Consider the following 18,376-nt stretch of genomic DNA (forward strand, 5'->3'; position numbering starts at 1 on the left):
AGTTAGCAAAGTTGTCAGGGTCTAAGCAGGTTTTTTTAACACAGGAGTAACAGCTGCCAGCTTCAAACACGCTGAAACCAATCCTGAAGTGAGTGATGCATTTATGGCCTTTGTAATAAGGGGACAGATAGCAGGAAGGCAAGATTTCACCCATTGTGTTGGGATGGGGTCTAACTGACATGTAGTGGCTCTTGAGTTTAAAATGAGCTGACTGACATAACCCTCATTAACAGTAGAAAAAGTGGAAAGATGACTACCAGTAAATTGTACAGAGAGAGAATGAGGATTCACAGAAGGTGGAATAATAGGAAACTGTGCATATATGGAATCAATTTTATGATTAAAAAAGTCCAAAAACTGTGAGCAGAGTTCAACTGAATGGGTTAATGGAAAGCAATTCAGTGGGCGTATCAACTTATTGACTGTTCGAAAAAGAGCTCTGGGATTGCCATTTGAGTGTTGAATGAGGTTAGAGTAGTAAAATGTTTTTGCTTTTTTCAGTTCCTCTTTATAACAGCCAACGTGATCTTTATAAGCGAGTGCATGCACCGTCAAGCCAGTTCTCCTCCAGCGACGCTCAAGCTGACGACCTGCAGCTTTTAGTTTACGCAGCTCTGGTGTGTACCAGGGTGCGGGTTGTGTAAAGGTTACTTTGCGAGTCTTTAGTGGTGCCAATTCACTAAAGATTGCAGAGAGGGTACTGTCATAGTGAGCCACAAGCTGGTCCGTGTTGTGACTATCAAGATCAGTTTGATCAGTCTGACTGAGCATGTCCATGAGGAGAGAAGGAGTGATATTTCTAGTGTCCCTAAATGAGAACTGGTGTGATTTACGCTGCCCACGCTGAAGACATGGTATGGCAAAATTAAAAAACACAGCCTTATGATCAGAAATAAACAGTTCAATACCATGCAGGTTAGTGGGAGCGATGCCAGCAGTACAGACAATGTCCAGAGTATGACCTTTGTTATGAGTGGGAAAATTTACATTCTGAGCGATGTCAAAACATTTAAGGAGATCTAAGAAACTTTTGGCAAATGAGCAGTTTTCAGAATCAACATGAATATTAAAATCACCAAGCAGCAGTACATTAGAGTACACAGGTATAAAAGAGGTGAGCATGTCAGAAAATTCAGAAATAAAAACAGGTGATAATTTCGGTTGCCGGTAGATGAGCAGAATTAAAACAGATCTAGAGGCAGAAATGAGCAGTGCAAGACATTCAAATGTGGTCACAGGGGGAAGTGGGATCGTTCTAACTTTAAGATTAGTCCGGTACACCACAGCAAGTCCCCCACCCCGACCCGATAAACGTGGTTGCGATACATATAAATAATCAGCAGGTAAAGTTTGGTTCAATGCAACATAATCATTGGGTTGCTGCCAAGTTTCAGTTAAACAAAGCAGATCAATATTGCGCTCCACAATAACATCAGCAATGAGTGATGCTTTGTTATTAAGAGAGCGTACATTCAGTAAAGCACATTGAACATTAGAGTCAGTGTTCGGTGGAGACAGATTTATTATTTTAACATATTGAAGTATCCGACCACTAGCTTGTGTAGATGAGTCGAACGTTTCCGTGGGAATTTTAGGACGACATGGCGACCAAAGTGTGGGAATATTATTCAAATGCTGTTTGTAGACGAATGTCCGACCTGATCCTCGGTGGCAGTATTTAGGTCTCCGCAGGATGCCAAGGTTGCGAAGATGATAAAGTGAGTCAGATGGTTTAAAGTAAGTGTTTTGTAGTGCATATAGTTCACTAAAAGAGTACCTTACAGTTCTTACAGCCATGCTTAAAGCCTCCGTGGTAGGTAACACAGCAAGTCCACCAGAGACGCAGAGCCAGAATTATTCCAGATATCCCTGTATAGCTATACAGTGTCATTGCCAGGTGTCAATCAAAAACATCGGTGGAGCCAGCCAAGCATAAGCACACACTGATTGTCACGAAACTTTAAAGACAATACCATGGACAGTTTGTAGATTATGGCAAAAATATGGTGTAACTGCAGTGTTAGGTGGTGCTGTAATATGCAGGATAATGTTATGCAAACAAAGATTGTCTGATTGACAACATTTGGCATAGTGCTTCTGTGTCATATCATTCTTCAAGTTCTGTACCGACCAATCAGATTGTAGGAAGTATTTAACCACAGAGAAACATTCACTATGTCTCTGTATTTACTTTTTTAAGCTCTACAGTTCTTCTTTGTGCACCTAAAACTTTTACTGTATTAAATTTTTTTTCAGTGTGGACCTGCCCAGTATACAGCAGAATACTGATACTTCCAGTGACCTGATACTGGCAGAAATGCTTCAGATGGAGTTTGACAGAGAGTTTGACGTACAGTTGCGCAGAGAAGAAAAGAAGTTTAATGGCGAGAGCAAAGGTATGTGCATTTATTGACCATAACTAATCATATAGTGAACTTGTCAAATAGGGCACAGATGTAGGTCAGCTAGTATAAGGACATGTTTATTATTGCTAAACTGAGACATGTCATTATATTAGTAAACAAATAAAAAATCCACTGTAGCATATTTTGACATTCTTATAACCCACTTCCTAAAATAGTGTGGTATTTGAAGTTTTCAAAATCCTTTATGTCAACAGTCTCCATTTCCTTTGAGAACTACCGCATGATTCACCCTTTCGAGGAAAGTGACAGTTCTGCAGAAGAAGTAGACTGGCAAGACACACGGCATGATCCTTATCGCCTTGGTAAGTAGAAAAGACAGTCATCAGTCAACAAAAAAAACATACATTGCTCTGCAAGTCTATTTTGCTTGGTTGTCAGAATCCATGCCTAGTACACTACTTAATAGCCCCTATTTAAATCAATCTGGGGTAGTTTGAGTCTGGGGTAATGTTGTATGTGCAAAAGAACACCAGACCAATATTCAAACATGGCAGTGGTAGTTGAAAAGTGTGGGGATTTTGAATGCATTGAGACTGAATAGCTACCTATTATTGAGGGGATTAATACATTTCACACTATCAAAATTCGTGTGAGAAATGTAGGGTTATCTGTTCTTAAAACTAAAGTGTGATAGTGTTATGCAGCGGGGTTTACAATTTAAAACACAAAAGCAGTCCTAAACAAGAGCTAAACAGTTTGCTTTTACAGGTTCTCAAAATATACTAGTTTTTCTTATTTTTGCAGGAATTAATTATGTGGTTTCTGCTAAATGGTCAGTAAATATAACACACTTCTCTTTAATTTTTGATAACATTATTATGTCAGTATTGTCAAAAATTTATATAAAATAATTATGGACTTTAGCAAAAAAGAATTGGCATGAGTTGATTGCCTTGAAACTTTATTTAGCTTACAAAGCACAAAAAAAGATTTCCAGTGTTTTCACTGACCAACATAAATGCATTTTGGAAATATAAACAATGTTAGAATTTGATGCCTGCAACAAACTTAAACAAGTTGGGACACAGGCTTGTTTACCTGCTTGCTACATTATCTTTCCTAGTAGTTATACTTGTTAATGGTTTGAAAAGAGAAGCAGTTTTGCAAAAGGATTTTGCACCTTATGGCTTGACTGCTGCTGCTCAACAGACTCTGGTCATCCATGCTGTGGGCACTGATGCACCACCACAACATGACAGATGTTGGCTTTTGAAGCTTTTATTGATGAAAGTCTTTGGCATGAAGAACTCAGTGTCTGTTTATGTTTGGATTTCTTTTTGCATAAATAAAGAGATTCATGTTGTATTTCTTGATGCATTGGTGGACTTAGGTTTTCTAAGTGTTCCCAAGCCGATGCAGATATAATAGTCACATAACATGATGGTTTTTCATCCAATGCAATTTTAGGGCTCAAAGGTCACTCACATTGAACAGTTTTTAAACTGATTGACAATTCTCTATGAAGTTGGCACAAATTGATGAGAAAGGCCCAACGTAATTCACAGCTATGAAAATTGTGTCACAGATCTTGAAATGAGCTGTTTCCCGTGTAATATGCAATTTGCTATAAAATTCAAAATTTAAGGTTTGTGTTAAGCAATTTAACATTGTTCGTGTAGTGTCTGAAATATGAGGCTCAATATGCAATATGAGGCAGTCCTAGCAATCGTACGACAATTAAGTTAGTGTAACAGGCTTTTCTGTAGTGTGATGACAGTGTTAGATGTGTTTATGTTTGGGAGCATAATACTTTACTGGCTTGTTTTTTTGAGGCGCAGCACAATCATTTGGCTATGTCCAGTTTATTTATTTCTTTATAAACTCAGCAAACTCTAAAGACGCTTAGTTACACTAGCAATCAGTTATTTAATCACAGTTGAGAAATGTGGAACTTTTCCTGTAAATTTAGTAGGGCCCTATTGATGAGCCATGACAAGTCAAAGGGTCTGAACACTTTCTTAATCCACTTTATGTATACAAGTAACCTAAATGATATATTAAATATATTATATCAGTTCCCTATAAGCAGCACTACAACTCACTGCAATACATCCACTTAAAAGATTCCAACCAGTTTAGTGGTTTTAACGTTCTCTGTAATGATAAAAGTAATACTTATGCAGCCTGCCTATTGTCAAATTTATGGTACCTTACTGGCAGCCAATATTTTTTGTTTATAATTTTACAGTAAAAATTGCTTTCACAGTAATTTTGGCATTGTGTTTTAAAATGAACTTGTACTGTAAAATAATTTAGTAATTTTGCTTTGTACAGTATATATTACATGTACTCTACAGTGCATTCGGAAAGTATTCACAGCGCTTCACTTTTTTCACATTTTGTTGTTACAGCCTTATTCCAAAATGAATTACACTACCGGTCAAAAGTTTTAGAACACCCCAATTTTTCCAGTTTTTTTATTGAAACTCAAGCAGTTCAATTCCAATGTTCCAATTCCAATTCCAGTTCAATTCCAAGTGGTACAAAGGTAAGTGCTGAACTGTCAGAGATTAAAAAAAAGTGAGGTTACCCTAAACTGAAAAATAATGTACATTTCAGCCTTATACAAAATGGCCTTTTTCAGGGAACAAAAAATGGGTTAACAACTTAAAGCTGTTCTGCAGTAATGGAGGTTGATCAAGCCTTAAAAGTTGATGCTACCAATTCCTATAGGTCTTCCAATTTTTCTTGATTGCTTACAACCCCTTCTGTCTGCATAAAAGTAGTGTTGGAACACACTGTGGTACCATACCCTTGTGAGCATTATTTGAACAGTATTGTTCTGCAGAAAGTATTGTGTTGCTATAAAAATGGCAAGAAAAATGCAATTAACAATGGAAGAGACAGACCATCGTAACACAAAATGTAGGTCTTTTCTATAGAAAAATTGCGAAGAAAATCAAGTTGTCAGTGAGTACAGTTTCCTTCAGCATCAAAAGGCACTTAGAAACTGGGGCAAACTCTGACAGGAAGAGGTCAGGCAGACCCAAAGCCACAACAGAATTAGAAGACAAGTTTCTGAGAGTCAACAGCTTGCGTGATAGGCGGCATACAGGACAACAGCTTCAAGCACAGCTTAATAGTGGTCGTAGTAAGCAAGTCTCAGTTTCAACTGTGAAGAGAAGACTTCGAGTTGCAGGTTTGACAGGTTGAGTTGCAGCAAAAAATCCATTGCTAAGATGTCAGAATAAGAAAAAGAGGCTTCCCTGGGCCATGAAACACCACCGATGGACTATTGAGGACTGGAAGAAGGTTTTATGGACTGATGAATCAAAATTGAAATCTTCGGTTTATCATGCAGGATTTATGTACGCCGTAGAGTAGGCAAAAGGATGGTTCCTCAGTGTGTGACTGTCAAACATGGAGGAGGAAGCGTGATGGTCTGGGGCTGTTTTGCTGGATCCAGGGTCGGTGACTTGTACAGAGTGAGAGGTACCCTGAACCAAAACGGCTACCACAGCATTCTACAGCACCATGCAGTACCCTCTGGGATGCGCGTGGTTGGTCAGGGGTTCATCCTACAGCAAGATAATGACCTAAAACACAAGTCCAATCTTTGCCAGAACCTTTGGAAAAAAGAACAAGATGGTAAGCTTGAAAACATGGAGTGGCCAGCACAGTCTCCAGATTTAAACCCCATTGAGCTGGTTTGGGATTAACTGGACAGAAGAGTGAAAGCAAAGCAGCCTACATGTGCCACACATTTATGGGAACTTCTGCAACACAGTTGGGAAGAACTTTCAAAAGAATATTTAATTTCCATTGTAGAAAGAATGCCGAGTGTGTTCAGCTGTTTTATATGCCAAAGGTATCTACTTTAATAAATCAAACTTTTATAATACATTTTGGTTTATAAATTAGTTCCATGATTTATTTTTTTTAATTTCAGTTGTTTTTTTGTTCTATATCTTCATTTCAGAGTAGAATAAGACATTAAACTGCATAAATTTCAATAAAAACTGGAAAAATTGGGGTGTTCTAAAACTTTTGACTGGTAGTGTATATTCATTTTTTCCCCTCAAAATTCTACACTTTGAAATTTTTGCAGATTTATTGAAAATTTGTATAAGGTCCCACAGTAGTGCATGTCAGAGCACAAACCAAGCCATGAAGTCTGTAGACCTCCAAGACAGGATTGTATTGAGGCACAGATCTGGGGAAAGGTACAGAAAAATCTCTGCAGCATTGAAGGTCCCAATGAGCACAGTGGCCTCCATCATTCATAAATGGAAGAAGTTTGGAACCACCAGAACTCTTCCCAGAGCTGGCCTGCTGGCCAATCTGAGTGATCGGGGTAGAAGGGCCTTAGTCAGGGAGGTGACCAAGAACCTGATGGTCACTGACTGAGCTCCAGCATTGCTCTGTGAAGAGAGAGGAGAACCTTCCAGAAGGACAACCATTTCTGCAGCACTGCATCAATCAGGCCTGTATGGTAGAGTGGCCACTCCTCAGTAAAAGGCACATGACAGCTCGTCTGGAGTTTGCCAAAAGGCACCTGAAGGACTCTCAGACCATGAGAAACCAAATTCTCTGGTCTGATTAAACAAAGATTGAACTCTTTGGCCTGAGTGCCAAGCGTCTTGTCTGTAGGAAACCAGGCAACGCTAATCACTGCAGCACTGCAGCAATGTACAGAGACATCCTTGGTGATAACCTGCTCTGGACCTCAGACTGGGGTGAAGGTTCATCTTCCAACAGGACAGTGACCTGAGGCACACAGCCAAGATAACAAAGGAGTGGACGATTCTGTGAATGTCCTTGAGTGGCCCAGATTTCTCTGAAAATGGCTGTGATTTCCATCCAACCTGATGGAGCTTGAGAGGTTCTGCAAAGAAGAATGGGAGAAACTGCCCAAAAATAGGTGTGCCAAGCTTGTAGCATCATACTCAAAAAGACTTGTGAATACTCATGTACATGTTACATTTTAGTGTTTTATTTTTTATAAAATTTGCAAAAATTTCAAAAACCTTTTTTCACTTTGTCATCATGGGGTATTGTGCGTAGAATTTTAAGGGGAAAAATGAATTTAATCCATTTTGGAATAAGGCTTTAACATAACAAAATGTGAAAAAAGTGAAGCGGATGCACTGTGTATTTTGACCATGTCATATTAGTTTAACAATTATCTTACTGTATTTGGAGCTACATAACTAACTGTGTAAATACTGTGGTCTTAAATATTTCAAGCCTAGATTTCTTTAATTTCATCCAGTCCAATTAAAAATAAAAGCCAATGTTTGCTGACTGTGCTGCTTAGTGGAAAATAAAGAAAATGGGTTTAATGTAGGAAGCACAAATGTATTAGAAAATACGTAAAAAAAAAAAAAAAAGAAACAAAATGGCCTAAACTGTATTAAGTAAAGCACATTCAGCAAAACATTTCTTTGTTCTGGGAAATTTTTCTTTACAACAGAGGACACTTAAAATTTTTTGAAAAACACAAAATTAATGTAAAGTTATTGGTCTGCCAAAATAAAATACTTTTGGTAAATTAGTTCATTGTAACCTAATGTGGTCTTCTTTTTTTAGAACCTATCCACCCCAGTGTTTGATGTGTTTTTTTAGGATGCTTTTTGGTTATAACAAGAGATTTAAGTAAACTTAATTTTTTTGTCAGCTTGAACCAATCTGACAATTTACAACTGACCTCTCTCATTGACTGGATGTTTTCAGCCACAGATCTTCCACAGGACAGGTTAATCAGATAATTACATTTTATACTGGTGTTCCTAATACATTTGGTTGGTGAGTTTAAGTACTAAGTGAGATTGTTCATTTGAAATGGTTCTATGCTGTAAAACTATATAAAATGCAATTATTTATTATTATTTATGCTACTTATTGTTTTTTTATAGTTGAACCTTGGTTATGGTAATGTTTTTTTTCTGTACTTTAGACTTAAAATAACCACTGCACAGGATATGGATAATTGCATTCTGGCTTTCTGTAATAGAATTCACCTGGCATACTTTTAAGATATTGTGAGAAGTCAGTTTTTAAAAACCAAACTTTATTACATTTTGTTTGTTTAACAGAAAAGCCAACCATTACACCAAAAAAAGGTTTTGCTGGAAAGGGCAAAAACATTACCACAAAACATGATGAGGAGGTTTGTGGACGAAAAAACACTGCACGTATGGACAATGTAAGTCGGCTCAAACTGCTTTTTAAATTATTAGTGTGATTGAAGTAGGTTACCATAGCACGTATCTTAGCAAAAGTATTTACACCTTACCAAATACGTACATGCACAAACAATATCACACATCTCACCAAAAGTATTCAACACCCCACATATCACTGCTGAGCTGCAGTCACACTCACATTTTCTTCAGTGGGCAATCACATTATCGTTATCCAAAAGTCTTCTTCTTCTTTTCATTATTATTATTCCACCAGTTTTTGGCCGTCTTTCTTCGTCTGCAGTTTTCGAAATATTGACACCGTTTCAAATCATCCGTCCCATTGATGACACCACAACTATTGTACAGCTTTTGGATACATGCACCTTTTCACCCACCACACCTGTTTTTATTCCCATTTTTTGCTCCATTCACTTCCATTCATGTTTTGAATTTTTCGAGATAACGACGCTGTTCCAACTCTAAATTGCCCGGCTCGTTGATGACATTGTGGCTTGTATTCAGCTTTTGAATATGTGCACCTGTTCACCCACCACGCCTGTTTTTATACACATTTTTTGCTCCATTCACTTCTATTCCGTTTTTGAATTTTCGAGATATCAATGCCTTTCCAACTGTAAACCTTTCGTCTTGCTGATGACACTGTGGCTTGTATACAGCTTTTGGATACACACACCCCACCAACTATATGCTTGCACACACTTAACAACACATTAGCAATTAACACCAAACAACCACCTAGCAACCATTTGGTGTCCTATTAGTAACTGCCTAGCAACTCTTTAACAACAACTGTTACCCTAGCAACCAATTAGCTATACCTTAGCAACCACTTAACCACCAACCAACCACTAGTACACCTTGGCAACCACCTAGCAACACATTAGCCTTTGCCAAGTAATACCTTAGCAACCATCTTGTGCACACAGTCACCTTTTTGAGCAAAAGTATTCAATCCAGAGGGCGCTGCTGAGCTCGCAATGATGGAGGACGTATTTAGTTAATGCTCCCACTGAGCCTCTAATTTAATTAAAATAAATAAGTGCATTACATTGGAAAACACTGCGCAATTCATGTTGAAAGCATCTCTGAAGTTGGGAGATCATTTATATGTAAGCCAATGGCAAATATAAATACACTGGACCAACTGATGCTAGGCCCAACGGACTCAGTCACCATCGGACAGTTCTAAAATGGAATGCAGAAATAAAAAAACACGCTTGCCGAAGAATTTAACTTTCTATAAAAGAACTGCAGGCGGTAAGATTGGAATTAGCAAATAGCACAACGGCAATACACTGCGAAATGGACGAAGTGAAAAACACTGTTAAAGAAATTATCAACCTGGACTGATGAAATTACTGCTTTACAAACAACTGTGACCGCTTTGAAAGCCGAGGTGGCTGAGTTTAAGGAGTAATGTGAGATCATGGAGGGGAGAATGAGGAGATGTAATATTAGAATACACGGAGTGGCTGAGACGAACGCGTCAAGTTCTGCTTCATCTGTTTCAAAACTTTTGAGAGAAGTGTTGCATCTGGATAAAGATGTGCTTGTGGCCCGTTCACACAGAAGCTCGTCTATGAGAAGGCCTGATGGCAAACTGCACGCCATTGTAGCGAAGCTACATTATTACCAAGACTGTGTTAAAGTACTGAACCGTGCACGTTCTCATGCTCCACTCTGAATTAATGGCGAGGTAATTGCCATTTACCCGGACTATACTCCAAGTGTTGTCAAGGCTCGGGCTGCCTTCAGAGAGGTTAAAAAGCTGCTTTGAAATCGCCAGGGCGTTCGTTATGGCACACTTTTTTTTCCAGCACGATTTCACATCACATGCAATGTAGAAGAAAAGGAATTCACAGATGCAACTAAAATTGTCCTGGCGACAGAGGATGGACTGTGAGACTAAATGCTATGCTATAACTCATTTTAGCATTGATTCAGTTGGGGTCATAAGTTATGGTTATGTTGTGTGTAGTTGTGTGTAGTTATGGTGTTAATATAACTTACTTTGCCCCTCTATGTCTATATATTTGCTTCACAGTGATTGCCTTTACCCTGGCATAAGTATATGTATACCCAGGCGTGTATGTGTAGGTGTGTGCGTGTAGATGACTGTGTGTCTGAGTTTGGGTATGTGTGTGTTTGTATGTGTGTGCTTGTGTGCATGAGGTTAAGCATGTGAGTCCTCATATGAGTGTATGTTTAGGTGTGTATGTTTGTGTGATGACCATGATGGTCATGACCATTTTTGTTATTTTACTGTGCAGTTAAATTGTAAGATATGTATGTACAGTACATCCAAAAAGTATTGACAGTGCTTTACTTTTTCCACATTTTGTTATGTTACAGGCTTATTCCAAAATGGATAAAATAATTTTTTTCCCTCAAAATTCTGCACACAATAAAAAAAGTTTGTTTGAAATTTTTGTAAATTTATAAAACACAAAAATTTTACATGTACATGAGTATTCATAGTCTTTGATCAATACATTGTTGAAGCACCTTTTGCAGCAATTATAGTCTTTTTGAGTATGATGCTACAAGCTTGGCACACCTATTTTTGGGCAGTTTCTCCCATTCTTCTTTGCAGAACCTCTCAAGCTCCATCAGGTTGGATTTTCAAATCTCAGCCATTTTCAAATATCTCCAGAGGTGTTCAATCAGGTTTTTGCTGGGCTCTGGCTGGGCCACTCAAGGACATTCACAGAGTTGTCCCGAATCCACTTTTTTGTTATTTTGGCTGTGTGCTTAGGGTCGTTGTCCTGTTGGAAGATGAACCTTCACCCCAGTCTGAGGTCCAGAGAGCTCTGGAGCAGGTTATCACCAAGGATGTCTCTGTACAGTACATTGCTGCAGTGCATTTTTCCCTCGACCCTGACTAGTCTCCCAGTTCCTGCTGCCGAAAAACATTCCCACAGCATGATGCTGCCACCACCATGTTTCACTGTAGGAATGGTATTGGCTAGGTGATGAGTGGTGCCTGGTTTCCTACAGACATGACGCTTGGCATTCAGGCCAAATAATTTAATAAGATAACACTTTATTGATCCCGAAGGAAATTGCAGTGTCACAGTACTTTACAAATTACACTGTTACAAGTTACAATTTACAAATTACAGTACAAATTACACAAGGGAAGACAAAAAACAACACAATTAAACATAACAGGGCATAGGCAAAAAGACAGGACATTATCAAAAAACAGCAGCATATGTATTATTGCACTAAGAGAAAAATATATCATTTTACAAAAGTATATTGCACTAAAAGAGATAAAAAGATATTGCACTGATAAAAGAAATTAAACAACACTGTTCAGGTGGCAGGAGATCCGTAGTGTTTCTGGAATGAGGAGAATCATTGTAGAGTCTTACTGCAGTGGGAAGAAAAGATCTCACACGGCACTCTTTAGTACAGCGCAGCTGTATCAGTCTACCACTGAACATGCTTCTCTGTTTCTCCACTGTAGTGTGCAGGGGGTGTGATGTTTTGTCCTTAATAGAAAGCAGCTTATTGAGTGTCCGGTTTTTTGCTACTTCTTCCAGTGTGACTCCAACAACAGAGCCTGCCTTCTTAATTAGTTTGTTTATTTTGTTCATTGCACCTTTGTTAATGCTGTTGCCCCAGCACACAACAGCATAAAATAAGGCACTAGAAACAACAGACTGGTAGAATGTCCATAGGAGTTTAGTGCACACTCCAAAGGACCTCAGTTTCCTCAGAAAGTACAAACGACTCTGACCTTTCTTGAACACTACACAGGTGTTAAAACTCCAGTCCAGTTTGTTGTCCAAGTGCACACCCAGGTACTTGTAAGTGTCAACCACCTCCACTTCTGCTCCATTGATAGTGGCTGGTGCCAGGGGAGGTCTGAGTTTCCTGAAGTCCACCACCATCTCCTTTGTCTTACTGATGTTGAGCTGAAGTTTTTTCAGTGTACACCAGTCGACAAAGTCTGAAACCAGTTTCCTGTATTCAGCCTCCAGCCCATTCCTGATACACCCCACGATGGTCGTGTCGTCGGAGAATTTCTGCAGATGGCATGTGCCAGAGTTGTATCTGAAATCCGAGGTGTAGATGTTAAACAGGAACGGTGCTAATACAGTCCCCTGGGGAGCCAGAAAATCAAAAAACATAATCCTCACAGTTCTGCCTGTAGTGTCTAGATGGGAGTACATTCTGTCCAGCAGATAGATAACAGCATCATCCACTCCAATGCCATCCTGATATGCAAACTGCAGGGGGTCCAGGTCAGCTCCTACCAGTGATCTCAGGTGGCCCAGCATCAGTCTTTTTAGTGTCTTCATCAGGTGGGAGGTCAGAGCAACAGGACGGTAGTCATTTAGTGCCAGTCATGGTTGCTTCTTCTTGGGGACAGGAACCACACAAGAAGTTTTCCACCCGAGTGGGACCTTTCCTAGGCTGCAGCTCAATTTGAAGATGTGCTGAAGGACTCCACACAGCTGCTCAGCACATAGTTTTAATACCTTAGGCTGAATGCCATCCGGTCCAGCCACTTTACACTGCTTGAGTTTCTTCAGCTCTTTCTTCACCTGGTCAGCAGTAAAAGTTGGTACCCTGCTGCTAGACTGGTCCGGAGTGTGGTTGGGGGAAGGAACATTCATGTCAGGTGAGGTGGAGGTATGGGCTGTGAATGATGATGACTGTTGTTGTGCTGGGGTGTTAAGATGCAAGACGGCTGGAGACAAAGCAGAGGACAATGGGGCAGAAGGAGAGTCGTTGTCTTTAGCTCCTCCTTGTCCCCTGTTCTGAAGGCTCTCTTCTTCTGGCTCAGGAGGGATTTTAGGTTGCTTGTAACCCATGGCTTGTTATTAGAAAAACATCGGATAGTTTTAGAGGGTACAACGGTGTCAACACAAAAGTTGATGTAGTCCGTGACACACGCTGTTATCTCATCAATGTCCTGATTGTGAGGGTCACAGAGAACGTCCCATTGTGTGGCCTCAAAACAGCCCTGCAGTGATTCCACGGCCTCAGGTGACCACTTCCTCACTGTTATGGTGGATGCTGGCTGTCTTTGGACCAGGGGCTTGTACTGTGTATTGAGGAGTACCAGATTGTGGTCAGATCGTCCCAGCGGAGGGAGAGCTGTGGATTTGTACGCTTCTTTGACATTAGCATACAACAAGTCCAGTGTTCTGTTTTCTCTAGTCCTGCATTTTACAAACTGAGTGAATGTAGGCAGGCATGATGAAAGTGAAGTGTGATTGAAGTCACCAGACACTGTGATGAAGGCACTCAGACTTTGGTTCTGCACTCTAGCGATAGTTGAATGGATGACGTCACACGCAATGTCTGCGCTGGCAGACGGAGGAATGTACACAGCACACAAAACCACTTTTATGAATTCTCGTGGCAAATAATACGGACGCATTCCGATTACACACAGTTCAATGTCCGGCTGACAGATCACTTCCTTCACCGTAATGTGACCAGGGTTACACCATCTGTTGTTCACAAACACAGCGAGTCCCCCTCCCTTCTTCTTGAAAAGTCACAAAAAAGACGCAGAAACACAGAGAGACTGTGACTGGCAGCCGCACAGAGCAGCGCACATCAAGGAAAAATTTTTATTTTATCAGACCAGAGAATTTGGTTTCTCATGGTCTGAGAGTCCTTCAGGTGCCTTTTGACAAACTCCAGACGGGCTGTCATGTGCCTTTTACTGAGGAGTGGCTTCCGTCTGGCCACTCTACCATACAGGCCTGATTGGTGGAGAGCTGCAGAAATGGTTGTCCATCTGGAAGTTTCTCCTCTCTCCACAGAGCAACGCTGGCGCTCTGTCAGAGTGACCATCGGGTTCTTAGTCACCTCCCTGACTAAGGCCCTTCTACCCCATCGCTCAGATTGGCCAGCAGGCCAGCTCTTGGAAGAGTCCTGGTGGTTCCAAACTTCTTCCATTTACGGATGATGGAGGCCACTGTGCTCATTGGGACCTTCAATGCTGCAGAGATTTTTCTGTACCTTTCCCAGATCTGTCCCTCAATACAATCCTGTCTCGGAGGTCTACAGTTAATTTTGTAAGTTGGAATGTTAAATCGTTTAATCATCCGGTTAAGTGTTAAAAGGTCTTTTCACATTTAAAACAGCTTAAGGCAGATATTGCATTCCTTCAGGAGACACATCTGCAGGTAGCAGACCATTTCCGATTAGAAAGAAGCTGGACAGGACAGATATATCATTCCAAATTCAGTTCAAGGGCTAGAGGGGCAGCCATACTGATTGACAAAAATATACCCTTTACTGCAACAAGTGTTGAGGCTGACTTTGCAGGGCGCTACGTTATCATGGTGGGGCAATTCTATGCATTTCTGATTAAATTGGCTAATATACAGTGGGGTCAAAAAGTATTTAGTCATCCACTGATTGTGCAAGTTCTCCTACTTAGAAAGATGAGAGAGGTCTGTAATTTTCATCATAGGTACACTTCAACTATGAGAGACAAAATGAGAAAAACAAATCCAGGAAATCACATTGTAGGATTTTTAAAGAATTTATTTGTAAATTATGGTGGAAAATAAGTATTTGGTCAATAACAAAAGTTCAACTCAATACTTTGTAACATAACATTTGTTGGCAATGACAGAGGTCAAACGTTTCCTGTAAGTCTTCACCAGGTTTGCACACACTGTAGCTGGTATTTTGGCCCATTCCTCCATGCAGATCTCCTCTAGAGCAGTGATGTTTTGGGGCTGTCGCTGGTCAACACGGACTCCACAAATTTTCTATGGGGTTGAGGTCTGGAGACTGGCTAGGCCACTCCAGGACCTTGAAATGCTTTTTACGGAGCCACTCCTTCGTTGCCCGAGCAGTGTGTTTGGGATCATTGTCATGCTGGAAGACCCAGCCATGTTCCATCTTCAATGCTCTCACTGATGGAAGGAGGTTTTGGCTTAAAATCTCACGATACATGGCCCCGTTCATCCATACTGGCTTAAGCAGGGGGACACACCTGGCACTGCAGGATTTGAGTCCCTCTCGGCGAAGTGTGTTACTGATGGTAGCCTTTGTTACTTTGGTCCCAGCTCTCTGCAGGTCATTGATCAGGTCCCTCCGTGTAGTTCTGGGATTTTTGCTCACCGTTCTCATGATCATTTTGACCCCACAGGATCGAGGGAGATTATCAATGGTCTTGTATGTCTTCCATTTTCTTACAATTGCTCCCACAGTTGATTTATTCACACCAACCTGCTTGCCTATTGTAGATTCACTCTTCCCAGCCTGGTGCAGGTCTACAGTTTTCTTCCTGGTGTCCTTCGACAGCTCTTTGGTCTTGGCCATGGTTGACTGTTTGAGGCTAAATACTTTTTGGCCCCACTATATATGCACTACATTGACATAATCCTGTGTTTTTTTTACTTATCTTTGGTGGTGACATGATTTGCATACTCTCCTCTGTCTTAGATTGTAGTTCATCCAAAAAAGTTCCCTTATCTAAATCAGCAAATGCTATCCAGCATTTCCTCGAAGCATATGGGGCAGCTGATGTGTGGCTGTTTCGCAATCCTTTGACTAGAGGATACTTCTTTTATAACATTCTACCAGTCATTATACACCTCTGACTCATCTGTAAATACTTCCAAATTTGAAAACTTTTTCAAGACTTTACATTTCCCATCCCTAGATTCAAAGACCTCTGCCAGGCTGGAGGAGTATCTGTCTGCCTCTGCCATCAAAGCTATGCAAAGTGGTAAATCTTCAGGGCTGGATGGTTACCCAAATTAGGTTTTCAAAAAGTCTTCAAACCAGCTTTCCCCATTACTGTTGTCTGTTTTCGAAGAATCGCTCTCTCAAAAATCCCTGCCACCGACCATGCGCCAAGCAATCATCTCCTTAATACTCAAGAAGGACAAGATTCCACTTGAATGCAGCTCATTTCGTCCAATTTCTCTTTTAAATATGGATGCTAAAATCTTTTTTTTTTTTTTTTTTTTTTTAAATCGCTTTTTATTTTTTAATATTAGACGCCTCTTAAACATCCTTTACGGCCCCTCGTCATCCAGTATGCCTGAAACAATACTCTCGCTAGATGCTAGGGCTGCAACTATCGATTATTTTTGTAATCGAGTATTCTATCGATTATTCCAGCGGTTAATCAAGTAATCGGATACGAAATACTTTTGCTTTAATAAAGAGTAAAAATAAATATGTATGAGATTAAATGAAGACGTCTCTTAAAACAAATGTACATTTTTATTCCTTGCATACAGGACAGTTTAAAGAGAACATTTTTGAAATGCGAAAACAAATACATCAAAAATAAATCAAATTACTTTTAAAATGTATACAGGTAACCTAAAACTAAGGCATAAATAATCATATACAATAATACATAAACATAAGCCTCTAATTTGTGCAACTTTCAGAACTAAAGGTTTCAGCTACAGCTCACGCAGAACATAAACCTTTAATATTTTGTTGGGAGGCTTTGTGGCATTTGTATGAGATAAAAAAAAAATCTGTCAGCATTGTATCTCCTAGATGAGGTACATTTGGCGTTTGTGTGCGTGTACATGTGTATTTGCCTAAACCTTCAAAAAACATGTGGTGGTTGCAATGAAGAAAAGTCAGCGTATCAACAAGACGCTCTGATGGTGTGGATGTTTTACTGAGTTTTCGTTTTTTCCAGCTTAAAATTATGTCAAACTTTCTGTGGTTTTCTCTGTCCAGTCTCCTCTGTTCGCCCCTCGTTATTTTCTTTCTCTTACCATTTGCAGTCTGCGCTATCAAATCGGCTGCGTCCTAAATTGCACTTTCATACTGAACCGTACGCAGGAGTGACGAGCGTGTCCAAATACATAGTATTCATTGAACTGTACGCGAAAAGTACCCGGTTTAAGTACTGTTAAGTACTGTTTATGTATGAGATTTCGGATGCAGCCCTCGGACTTCTTCACAGCGTGATTGCGTTGTGCAAAAGTGCGAAACACTGTGAGCTGTATATACTGGTGCTGGTCATAAAATTAGAATATCATGAAAAAGTCGATTTATTTCAGTAATTCCATTCAAAAAGTTAAACTTGTATATTATATTCATTCATTACACACAGACTGATATATTTCAAATGTTTATTTCTTTTAATGTTGATGATTATAACTGACAACTAATGAAAACCCCAAATTCAGTATCTCAGAAAATTAGAATATTACTTAAGACCAATACAAAAAAAGGATTTTTAGAAATGTTGGCCAACTGAAAAGTATGAACATGAAAAGTATGAGCATGTACAGCACTTAATACTTAGTTGGGGCTCCTTTTGCCTGGATTACTGCAGCAATGCGGCATGGCATGGAGTCGATCAGTCTGTGGCACTGCTCAGGTGTTATGAGAGCCCAGGTTGCTCTGATAGTGGCCTTCAGCTCTTCTGAATTGTTGGGTCTGGCGTATCGCATCTTCCTCTTCACAATTCCCCATAAATTTTCTATGGGGTTAAGGTCAGGCGAGTTTGCTGGCCAATTAAGAACAGGGATACCATGGTCCTTAAACCAGGTACTGGTAGCTTTGGCACTGTGTGCAGGTGCAAAGTCCTGTTGGAAAATGAAATCTGCATCTCCATAAAGTTGGTCAGCAGCAGGAAGCATGAAGTGCTCTAAAACTTCCTGGTAGACGGCTGCGTTGACCTTGGACCTCAGAAAACACAGTGGACCAACACCAGCAGATGACATGGCACTCCAAACCATCACTGACTGTGGAAACTTTACACTGGACCTCAAGCAACGTGGATTCTGTGCCTCTCCTCTCTTCCTCCAGACTCTGGGACCTTGATTTCCAAAGGTAATG

At 40.1% G+C, this 18,376-nt stretch overlaps 1 protein-coding gene across 1 annotated transcript in view; it reads left to right on the plus strand.

Annotated features, from left to right (window-relative positions):
• Positions 1 to 18,376, plus strand: part of riok3 (RIO kinase 3 (yeast)) — a 58,310-nt gene that overhangs the window by 23,218 nt on the left and 16,716 nt on the right. Inside the window, exons 3-5 of the mRNA XM_062991053.1 lie at positions 2,257 to 2,396; positions 2,621 to 2,728; positions 8,462 to 8,571. Of these exons, the coding sequence (XP_062847123.1) occupies positions 2,257 to 2,396; positions 2,621 to 2,728; positions 8,462 to 8,571 (358 nt within the window). The remainder of the gene's footprint in view (positions 1 to 2,256; positions 2,397 to 2,620; positions 2,729 to 8,461; positions 8,572 to 18,376) is intronic.

Source organism: Trichomycterus rosablanca, chromosome 3 (genome assembly GCF_030014385.1).
Source record: "Trichomycterus rosablanca isolate fTriRos1 chromosome 3, fTriRos1.hap1, whole genome shotgun sequence".
NCBI classification, from domain to species: Eukaryota; Metazoa; Chordata; class Actinopteri; order Siluriformes; family Trichomycteridae; genus Trichomycterus; species Trichomycterus rosablanca.